This window comes from Anomalospiza imberbis, chromosome Z, assembly GCF_031753505.1.
Source record: "Anomalospiza imberbis isolate Cuckoo-Finch-1a 21T00152 chromosome Z, ASM3175350v1, whole genome shotgun sequence".
NCBI lineage: Eukaryota > Metazoa > Chordata > Aves > Passeriformes > Viduidae > Anomalospiza > Anomalospiza imberbis.
This window is the reverse complement of record NC_089721.1, coordinates 25,152,770-25,164,832: the sequence shown is the minus strand read 5'-3', so window position 1 is coordinate 25,164,832 and position 12,063 is coordinate 25,152,770. Positions and strand designations below refer to the sequence as shown.

At 36.1% G+C, this 12,063-nt stretch overlaps 1 protein-coding gene across 7 annotated transcripts in view; it reads right to left on the bottom strand.

Annotated features, from left to right (window-relative positions):
• FANCC (FA complementation group C) overlaps nt 1-12,063 on the bottom strand; it is a 77,221-nt gene that overhangs the window by 43,940 nt on the left and 21,218 nt on the right. For 6 of the 7 annotated variants that reach the window (XM_068177590.1, XM_068177591.1, XM_068177589.1 and 3 more), the window contains one exon: nt 10,550-10,644. In XM_068177590.1, the coding sequence (XP_068033691.1) occupies nt 10,550-10,644 (95 nt within the window). Of the gene's footprint in view, nt 1-1,736; nt 1,762-10,549; nt 10,645-12,063 lie in introns of those variants that run through there. The other variant, XM_068177594.1, reaches the window with a different exon arrangement.

Sequence of the window (12,063 nt, the reverse complement as noted above, 5' to 3'; positions counted from 1 at the left end):
TTAAATTTAATTTAATGTAAGCATTTAATGTAAGGCCAGAGGTTATTTCTTGCTCCAGAGACCAACAAAACATTCAGGTTTTAAAGTAATATGTATTTTAATAACAAAAGCTGCAACAGAGCACAACAATAGTTTTAAAGAGTCCATAGATAGTACATTTTTTTTTTTACAGAAAGGGTGATAAAGTACTGGAATGGACTGCCTGGGGAGGTGGTGGAATCACCGTCCCTGGATGTGTTTAAAAAAAGACTGGATATGGCACTCGATGCCATGATCTAGTTGAGGTGCTAGGGCATGGGTTGGACTCAATGATCTTGAAGGTCTTTTCCAACCCAGACATTCTGTGAATTCTGTGAATTATATACTATTTAGTTCAAGCTGAATTGATTTGGTAGGTAACAGCTGACAGAAGCAAGCAGCCAAAAGGAGGGGTGAAGGGAAGCTATATTTTTTCAAAATTAAAACCCCTTAATGGTCTGTGGAATGCTGTTTACTTCAGCTCTGTTTTACAACCACTGCTGCATTGAGAAGGGATTGACTGAAACGTTTGCAGCCTGTGGCCACCCACAATATGGGAAGCACTATGATTAAATAGAATGCTACGTTGTTGTATCTGCCAGCAGTCTGTTCCATGCTGTAATTATTATACTTGCCGTCTTCTTATAATCTATTGCATCTGTTGTGGCAAGACCCCAGTGTAAGCACTGTCCAACAAGAAAACCATTGAACCTGAATAGCAAGTTATTTTTAATGTGCACAAATGGGTTGAAAACTGGGTACTTTAAATACTTCTCTCTAATGTTTATGAAAACATTTTGCTTTACAGGATAGCCAGTGACATAGAGAAAGCAGATCTACCACTGAAATACTCACTTTAATGTAACTACCTAAAGATAGAGTCTGACACACCACCTATTAACCCCACATCTTTATAATGAGCTAAGTTGTTGTGTTAGATCTTTGAAGCACAAAAACTGTGTGAATTCTAGATAAGACATGTATCTAGAAAATACTAATATATCACAATATATCTGTCATTTTGTTATTACATACACTGAATATTTCTGATGATTATATATTACGATGATTATAACAGCTCCCTTCCTCTATAAGAATATTTAATAGCAACAGCAACTTTGACAATAACAAAATAAGCCCTAAATACCAAAATAAGTAGCAGTTCTCCAAGCAGAAATTTTATTTTGAATTCTGATCTCCGCATTAAGTGGTAAAGGAGTTCAAAACTTATACTATGTGCATTCTTTTGACTTTGTTTGGTGTTTTATCACACAAAATCAAGCAGTACAACACTACTGTGCACAACATATAGCTGTTATTGCACTCTAACAAATGGTACAGGCAGCTTGTACCATTTCAACAATTTTGCCAGGAGTTGGCTGCAACTGCTCCTGTGAAAAGGACAGACTGTCTACTGGCTGTAACTATGAGCTATTAAACTAACCAGCGTGCCACCACCTACCAAAAAAGAGAAAAAGGATACATCACAATCAAGGCTCAAAGAAAACAATCAAGGACTGAGTAAAAGCCCATTTATCTCCAAGCACTCCAGACCACTTTGAGGAAATCTCTTTAGACCCTCTTACATATAAGCTGTTGATGGAAGACAAAGGTAAATTCCATATACAGTGATTGAGGAAAACTGCTACAAAGACTCCTGAAGGACCAGTGAAAAACACAGAAAAAATTAAGAGAAAAAGTATAAACAAGATACATACTTTAATCATCATCAGATGTCTTTCATCTGAAAGAACACACTATGATCTCTGCAGTGATCAAAGCTCCTGATGATTATTTGCACAGGTTAGAGGAGAAATGACAACGCTTTTCCAAACATACCAAAAAAGCCTTAAGATCCATAAAACCACAAAAGTGAGTCTCACAAAGTGATTAAGTAACTTTGAACTACTTTGGCCTCAAGGAGATTTAACATTTTCCATTTGTGTCTTGGATGTATGCCTTCTGGAACACAGACGTCCCTCTCCCTACAACTGCTAGGGAAAACCAGATCCCCAGCTTCACACCTTCCCATCCCTATTACACTGACATTCCCTTCTGATTATTTTGTGTTTTATCACAGTAAAATACTGCAGTGATATTATCACAAAGGTAAGAAATAGTCCAAAACAACTAGTTATTTGTCCTAGTCCAAATACTACTAAAGTTGTTTTCCTTTTAGAGAGGGGGAAATGACAACAAAAAAGTTTGATAATGCTGTATTGTAATAGAACCCTGCTAAAACCTATGCTCTAGGACACAGATTCTTTCTCCTTTAACTTTCTCAGTAATAAATAGCAGGTGAAGTATGTTCATAATTTTAACTCAAATATTTCTGTGCAGCTCTTAATCTCCTTCTTTCAAAGTTGTCTAGATAAGAAGGAAAAAAATATGTTTCTCAGTATGTCCTCTAGCAACTCATAAGCCTTTTAATAGACACATTACCTATATATGTCATTAAAGTAGTATTCTTATCTCATAGAGACATCCTTTTTTATAAATCCAACATTATTTTAATGTACCTTCTATCAGATGGTCTTGGGGCCCATTTCCCCCATGCAATGACAATTTACAAGTGATTTAGGCTCTTCCTAACATAAAAAAGAGCAAACTAAAGAACAGATATTGAGGTTCACTCTAATTTGAGCACTACATATTTTCTTCATGTTATCTTAACTTCCTGTCTCCTAGAAAAATGTGAACTTGAAGACTTTCTTCTATAGAGTTAATTATTAAAAGAATACCTTCTACAAAAAGAAGAGAAAAGCTCTTTGCATTATGTTTTGATTACTTTTAATGTATGTCCTTTCCTAACAATTTCTAATGGTTTCCTAACCATCTGACAAAGCATGCATACAAATAAAAATAGTAAGTTTGAAAGATTGCAAGTATATTGGCCCCAAAATCAAATCAACATTCTTTACCTAAGAAGAGAATATTGTAATTCCAATTCCGTGTACATCCTACACAGCATCACAGAATGGTTTGGGTTGGAAAGGGCCTTGAAGATGATCTAATTCCAACCCACCCACCATGGGCAGGGACACTTTCAAGACATTTGGTCCTTGCCTGAGCTACGGTGCAGCCATGCCTGTGCTGGCCATACATCTTGCTGCCCTGGAGCCTGACCACTGGCCATGACTTCACAGCTAAACCTTGGGCCTGCCTCATCACTGAGGACCTGGTGTGGCAATCACTGGACTCATGGCTGACCTGGTGTTTGTCACTGGACTTGCTCTGCTCTACTTGTGCAACTGTGCCACTTCTGTGTCAAGGCACAGCTGCACCTGCCTTCTCCTCACCTACAGCTCCTAGCTCACCTTCCCCTGTGGAGCAGCCTAGCTTCACACCAACTGGGGCAGTGTCACTGAGCTACTCTCAACTGCCCCTGAAATACAACGGTCTCAATACTCAATTTCACTAGGTGTCACTACTAAGTCTTGTCAATTAGCCTCTCTATTGAATACCCTCAGATCTTACATGGATTAAGAGCTGATCTACATTTTGCCTCACTGAATTTTTTCCAAACGCTTACTGAATTTTCCAGCCAACAGCAATTTTGTTGGGGGTCTGGATTTACTTTTGTAAATGCGATAATTAAGAGCTGAAAAGTGTTTCATTTATGAATTTATTTACAGACCTTTTGGTCACAGCTGGTTTATTATTATGTAAGATGAAGCTCTATTTTCACAAAAAAAATGCACAAGCATTTTACTGCATGAATGAGGTCAGTGGAAGACTAGGATTTCTTATTCTTGCTTTTGTTAGGCCCATGGCACAAATAGTAGCATTTTCATGTTTTAACTGACATGACTGCAGTGATACCACTTCTGGGTTTTTTTGCAGAGTTGGTCACCAAAACTGAAGATTCTTTTTCATAAATTTTTTATTCCATTCTGGTTTGAAATCCTTTCAAGACCTGCACAGATTGCTTCTTGAAGAGTTTTGCACAAGAGTACACACCATAAGGATGGTTCAGGCCACTTGATGAAGGATATTCAGACTTTTTATACAGTGCATCCACATGCATGATATTCTTAGTACAACCTATCTTGCTCTGCTCTTCTCCATGGGTATGTTATGTCTGTGCAAACCCCTTTGTGCTTGTTTCACTCAGCTCAGGAATTCTGCTTCTTTCAAAAATTACTTGGAGCTTCTGACTATATGCACTTATTTATATGCAGCTTTCCCTATGGTGAGGGCTGAATTGGAACTGTTTTTCTGAAAGCAAGCCCAATATTATAGAAAGCTTAATATCTGGCACTAGCCAGAAACTTCCTTTTTTGTGTTATTATCACATATTCTCTTCTTATATATTAAAATAAGTAATCTTTCATTTGTGTTGGGTTGGTTTTGTATATTACCAAAAAATATACCTGTTATTCTACAGAACAAATGGCCTTCAGGAAAGAGTCACAGAATATCTGGACCTCTCAGGTTTGTTGTGCACTTTGAGTACTACTCTACTGAACTGGAAGATTTTTTTTTTTTTTTGGTCCACTGTCACAGCTTCTGGCAAAAGTTATTCAGTTCCATCACGTATTTTTAGATCTGCATGCCCTTTCACCTTACCTTTTTTCTCCCTCTCTGATTTGCTTTGATAAGTGGCCCTGACAAAACGAGTATTCAATTTTTCCATGCTTTTGTTTTGACTGACATAACCTTTTTTGTTTTCTTTTGGCTCTAATTGTCCAATTGGTGCTTGATAAATACAACCAATCACAACTTTAGTCTATATCTGCTAATATGTAGCTCACCACTTGTTCCAAATTCTAATTAACACTATGATCTCTTGGCTGTGAGTCAGCCTTTAAGTTTTTAAGACTGGTGTTTGTTGGCTCCAATTCTGATGGCTTATCAACTTAGAAATTACATTAAAATCTGCATTTCCCACCCTCTCCATAGGATGTAAGCCCATGTGAGATTAAAAATTGGATTAAAATGTTCATGAATGTTAAGAACATTAATAACTGCATAGCATAACAATAAAATTTCTAAAAATATGTTGCTTCAGTGCTTCAAGGCTTTAACCAGTCATGAATTATAGGAATAATCTAAAAAAACTCCAAACATAAACAACACAATATGACAAAAGGGATCACTAGCCTGTAATTACTCAGAATCTCTTATGTGCTCAGAAAAGCCTCCAGAACAGGCAACCATTAGCAGCAGGAAATATGGAAACTGTTCTTTTTTATGAGACATGTTTATTTAATGATTGCTCTTAGTTTTAACTAAGAAAGGAAAACTTCTGAAACACAGAACAGCTGAAGATAATGTATACGTACAAGAGCTAATTCCCAGTTTTTATTTTCACCCTCTGCTCTGGTGAGACTCCACCTGGAACACTCCATCCAGCCTTGGGTCCTCAACACAGGAGGGACATGAACCTGCTGGACAGAGGCCAGAGAAGAGACACCAAGATGATCAGAGGGATGGGGGCACCTCTCCTTTGAGGAAAGGCTGAGAGAATTGGGATGAGCCTGGAGAAAAGAAGGATTTGGGGTGACATAACTGTAGCCTTCCAGCACCTGAAGGGAGCCTACAAGAAAGATGGAGAGACTTTTTATGAGAGCATATGGTGACAGGACAAGGGCAAATGGATTTAAACTAAAACAGAGTAGGCTTAGATTCGATATTAAGAAGAAATTCTTTACTGTGAGGGTACAGGTTTACCAGACGAGCTGTGGATGCCCCAACCCTGGAAGTTTTCAAACTGGATGGAGCTCTGAGCAACATGGTCTAGTGGGACCTTTCCAACCCAAGTCATTCTACGGCAAGTTTAACAAATTATCAGCAACCCACCATACAATACTGCCTTTTTATCAAAACATATGCAGGGAACACCCGGAAAAGGCAACAACATTACTCTGACTTAACCCCTAACAACACCTAAGTTACACCCCTGTGCAGGCAGGGATGCGTGCAGGACACAGCAGCAGGCACTTAGGGCAGAGATCGCCATCTCCTGGCTCCGTGCAGGCCGGCTCTCGCAACAGACCATGCCTATGCTAATGCACTGAGAAAGACTGGCTCCTAATGAGAGACAACACACAGAAGAATGCGTGATTTGTTGTACCTGACATTGTGGGGAAAGTCTCACAACCACAGAAAATAAACTCATGAAAGCAGCAACAGCAGCAATTAAAAAAAAATTAACAGAATGAGTTAAAACATGGGAGCAGTAAACCAAGAAATATGATGAGAGACATACTACAAATATTCAGAATAGATTGGTTAATTTGTCCTTAAATAATACAAATTACTTACTAGGAAACCATGTAATAAGGAAAAACAAAGGAGTGGAAATACAGAAAAATCTGTGCTCCTCAGAATATTACTTGTAATTTTATAACAGTGAGAGAAGGAGGAAGTGAGAGAAAAAGAATAGCCACTTCTTTATGCTTCTTTTTACTCAAGCTATTTTCATAGTGAGTTTTTCATTGTAAGTACTTCAGAACCAAGGTTTGAAGTGTTCATACGTAAACTGTTCACATATACTATTTAATATAACAGATCCTTGAATAGAAAGCTGTAAGTGCTAAAAACTCCCTTAAACATCAAGAATCAGCCACTATCAAAACAAGTGACAATACAGACAGAATTCTTCCACATCTGTGGAAAAATTATGGGCAGAAAAATAAAAAACTCAGTTCAACTGAATGCACTGTGAATACAGCAAAGAAGATAATGAAATTAATTTTCTTATTAGTGAGGATCCTGAACTATTGCCAAAAATGTCAGGAATCTTAACACAGAATTCTCACCACTGCAACCAACATTAGAAACTAAGAGTCTAAACAATACCAAACGATAAGGGCAGCAGGGAAGGTGGCTTCTATACTACAATTAAAATAAATGTTCAGCTTTCCTTGGAAGTGTATTTCTTAGAATGCTGTGAAACAGAAAACTGTGTACATATTAATATAAAATAAATATTTGCATACCTGTATGTAATAGGAAGAATGCCATCTACTGGTGGATAAAAATATACACCACTGTTTCTAAGTTATGAAACAGCTGTCATAATAGGCAACAATGTTGTCAATACTATGTTCTACAAACAACAGTGTCCAGTTTCAAACTCTGCCTCACCTATTCAGCATACTATATTTTATCAAATACTTGTAAGCCATATATCCTACAACATAAGCTTCTACCCATAAAACAGACCCATAAAAGAAGCAAATACAATTGTCTTATTTTAAGGTCTTAACACCTTATTGCAGCCTACCAGTATTTAAAGGGGGCTTATAAGAAAGATAGATATGGCCACACACAGGATACAGATTTGCAAAAGAACTACAGATTTTCAGAAAGGAAAATTTGGCCAAGCCAAAAAAAAAACACCTCTAAAAACATAGGGCAAACTTTAGAGGTCTTCCACTCCTATGTTTATGCTTTTATGTATATACTGTCTTGTTCCTATGGATTCGTTTGAGGGATAGTAAAGCACTGAAAACATAAATCTGAAAAAAAAGAAAACAAAAATTTAAAAAATATATTAACTTTCTGGTTTACATCATGTGAAAAGAGACAGGCTGTAACACTCTCATAAGTATGTATGGCCTTCCAACACAATACACTAAAAGCAGTATTGGAAATAAATTCCAGAGACATAAACAATTCATAAATACAGCTCATATAGTGAGAGCAGAGAAGGTGTGGCCAAGCTAATAAAAAGGAAACCTGCTTCAGAAAAGCAATGTGATTGCAAGAGTAATGTGCAGTGAAAGGAAGCTGTTCTAGCCACACCACAGAGAAGTCTATCTTAAAACCCTATGTACTTCACAGCTCCAAAAATCTCTGCTCAGAGAAGGCCAGCTGGATAAACTAAAAAAACTTCCTTAGAGACTGGTTTCACCAGGTCATGATTGCTTTTATCAGAGAGAAATCTGTGGCAGCATGTATCTTGGCTTCCTGTGCTGTACTTGGTTTTATAAAAGACCTATGTAACCTGGATTCCAACACTAAGGCTCAAAGTCATAAACAAAACAAAAAATATCTACCATTTTTAAGTAGCATCTAATCCTAGAAACAGTCTACATTGCACACTCTAATTAAATGTCACTACATTTCTTTTCACGTTTTATTCTTTTAAAGGACTTACTGACCTGCATACTCTTAGTTTCAGAAATGTAGTAATATTGCATTTCAAGTGGGTAGCTACCCTTCTTGCCATTAAAAACAACACAGCTTTTCTATGACAATGTCAGGGAAGTTAAAAAGTAAGCTAGCATTAAATACATTTAATATTAAATGCATTTTTTGCAACTTTGAAAATGCAATTTAGTAGCTAAAAACAAAAGTCTTGAGATCAGCCCTCCTATCAATGACCTTATCTAAAGATGCACTCAAAGGCCCCAGTACCCCTCAGGAACTCACACCTGCCACCAACAAAAAAAGCAAGGTGTAATTTCATAGTTAAATGTACACAGCTATTAAAGCAAAGGGAAGAAGAGATTCAACACTAACTTGACCAAACAATGTAGTTTTCTAATCAGACACAACTTTGCATTTTGTTTGTTTTTTAAAAACATAAATCATTATCACAGATAGCAAAAGAAAACCCTCAAGAGTAGCAAAACATTTAGTTTAGGTTCTTCTGTAAAAACAAGCATGATAGTCTTTATTGTATCACAATTGCTGGTGACTGGAATGACAGTGATGATAAGGAAAGGTAAATAAAACCACTTTCTTCAAAAAGTTTTGTGATGACACCCACTGGGCAGTAAAAAACTGAGAAGAAATTCTACTAATTATAGAAAACAAGTCAATAATACCCTTTCTTTTAATCCCAACCATATTCTCATATGGTACTATAGTCACTTTAAGCAACCAGGTAAGTGCTGAATAATAAAAGTAGCTAGTAAGACATGTTTGTGTTTTGAATTCCTCCACACCCTCTTTCTCTAACCTTTAAGTTAACCCATCAAGTCACAGTGGCTATTACGGGTGATTGAAACACACAGAGGTGCAAAAATTTCTGCAGATTACAGGGCAGTTTGAATCAAATACTTGACATGTTAGTTTCAATATAAGACAAAAGCAGTAGCTCCACCTCTATTCATCGCCAACTATTTGTTCCTGCTTACCTGATATTTTTTCTTATATCAGCATCAATTCAGCTACATGAACCAGATGAGTCAGATGTTGTAGATTAAGACAATTGAGGGTTTTTTTGCTGTCTGTAGTAGATTGAGTACAACTCTCCCCCACCACTTAACATCATTAACACACGTTATTAACATGGATCATTAATGCATATGTATATGCTATGCTACTAAAAAGCAAAATGGACAAATTTTGCTCTGTTTAGTAACTAACTGCATACTACTGTGCCTCTCCTATTTCATTACAAAGAATACAAGGGATCAGCAAGACTACATTTGGAAAGGCAAAGGGGTTTTTTTTGTGTCAATTTACTTTGGTATTCAAGCACTGCCACACTTTGAATTAAAAGTATACTAACCTCAGTAAAAGCCTCCTGAAAATTAAAGACAGGAAAAAAATAAGGGTGATTTTACTCAGTATTAAATTGCTCAAATTTTCATGGTAGGTGGTACAGCCCACTAAACAGGTATATACAGGCACCCAAGGCCACCTAAAAGACGATGAGAACATATTTCTAAGACTACTGCATTTATATAAACAACAGTTGTTTACTAATATAAAAATGTGCATCATCATCACCAATTATTTTATAGCAATTTGTACTTCATAGTATGACATGCATACCTAGATAATATGACATATAAAATAAACCAGTAAGTAAGAAATAATCTACCTACAGAAATCTAGAAGTATCTGCAGCTTTAGCAGAGCTGTACATAAATATTGATGAGGCTGCTACATTCTCAAAAGTTGTGAGGACCAAAAGATTAAAAAAAATCATATTAACAATTCCCTTTATATTTTCTACCATATTTTTATATGAAGCCATGGAAAAAGGAAGGACACAACAGAACTGCACCTTCAAATTAGTCAGCAATGTAAAATATTAAGCATCAATGTGCTGCACGCTATTTATGTGCTAATGTGCTTTGTTAATTCAATGTGGAAATATGTAAAATATGAACAGATGTGCCATGCAAAACCCTAATTTTGGGACTAAAGTTAAATATTCATTATTCTTTAATTCACTAAATATAAATCCACACACAAGCACTGCCTCTTCCCTCTCTGTCTGAAGCAAGTTCGGATACAATTAAATTCTTCACAGGCAGGAGATTAAACAAAAACAGAAGAAATGTAAGTTGCTTTCTAAACAAACCAAGACATTTTCCAGGTTATTTATTTTATCCTAACTGAAAGGTTCTTCATTTTTAATATCAACACTTGCTTCCCTTCTGATTTGAGGCTGATGCTCATTATTCAAGGATACTAGACCTGATGAATCTAGGAGGTTAAGAGCATCAAAACTATCAAATGTAAAATACTTCATCCTTTTAAGATTTAAAACGAGACTAACATAGATGTAGCACCTTTAAATCATCAATTTCAAAGCAGTCCTGGGAAGGATTCATTCACTTACCCGTATCCAGCTGTTGGCCTTCAGTTCCACAGCATTCTGTGGTTCACTGCTGTACAGACAGCATAAGCACCACATCAGAGTCTTCTGGCTTTCATCTGTAGGGAAAAAAGCAAATAAAGATACACTCAGAGGGAAAAGAAAAACGCAAACAAAACACAGACAGAATTACGCACAATAATCCCTATTCATCCACAAAATTGAGGCCCTAAATATTAGCCTCAACTCATGCTGCTTCTATTCTACCAGATTCATACCACACACTTAATGTTAATCACTATATACATCTTGTGTAATCATTTCCTTCAACAGCAGTTTAAAAGATACCAAAGTGTTCAGAATCTATACAATAGTTAGATGATCTTAAGAAACTTGCAGGACCTAGCAATTCATTCACATAAATAATACCTGAAGCTATATTCAAGAAACTTTCAACACAGTAAATATAATTAATAATAGACAATAGTCTACAGTAGTAAAATAGTTTATTACATTGTGTGTAAAGCTTGCATAACCCAAGTATGCTCAGTTATGAAAAACTAAGGTTTGTGAAGTATGAAATCATTCATAAGTAGAATATAAATTACCAAGTTTTCTGTAAAAATATAGAAAGTCTCGTGCCTCGGGAATATGACATTTCTGCAGACAGCAGAATAGCTAAATGATGATGCAAAAAAATCCTATTCCGATTCTCTGTTAAGGGTCAGATTGGGTTTTACTTAATTCTAACCCAGTGTTTAAAATTAGTTCCCTTCTTTAAGAATCGATACTATAAAATGAGCACAACTCTCACTGCTCAGATGAACAGATATTATACAGGAGCTGATTATCTGAAGTAAGCAGCTGAAGAGCCATTTACCTCATTATTATTTCCCACAACTTTGTTTTCGATAGGCTTTGTGATTTTTTTCCTAATGTTCCTTGGAACATACTAAGATATTCTACAGTGAATTTAATGTCAGAACAAAACTGTGTGATTGAAATGAAAATTCTGAAAACTGGTTGTAGTTCTGATATAATGTTCACTTAGTAAGCAATAACCTTTTTGTTAAAAATAATACAAATAACTGATACTACCAGTTTTAGACATTATATTATGAGACAATTTGATTATCAAGCTGAACAAGTAAATTCTTTTGTTTTCTGTGTATTTGTTATCCAGGATGCAATAAACAGTATTATTTAGAAGTGTTTTGTTGAGAAAGCCTGAGGAAAAAATAAAAAATCCATTAAGTAATGCCTGTATTTTCACCAGGTGACCAGAGACGTTAACACTGATTTAAACCAGTATTCCTCAATAAATGTCCAACAAGCCTGGAGGCCATTACTGACCTCCCACTGACTAACATCTCTGCAACAGAAATGGTTTCCCATGCATACACTTTTAACCCACCACAGTTCGCAGTACTCTGCCATTGTCTGTTTGGGGACTTGTTATAATATGGATTTTTACAAGGCTAATAATTTTCTATGTTTTGTAATTCTGAAGTTAAAGTACACATCTTGCATACTGCTCA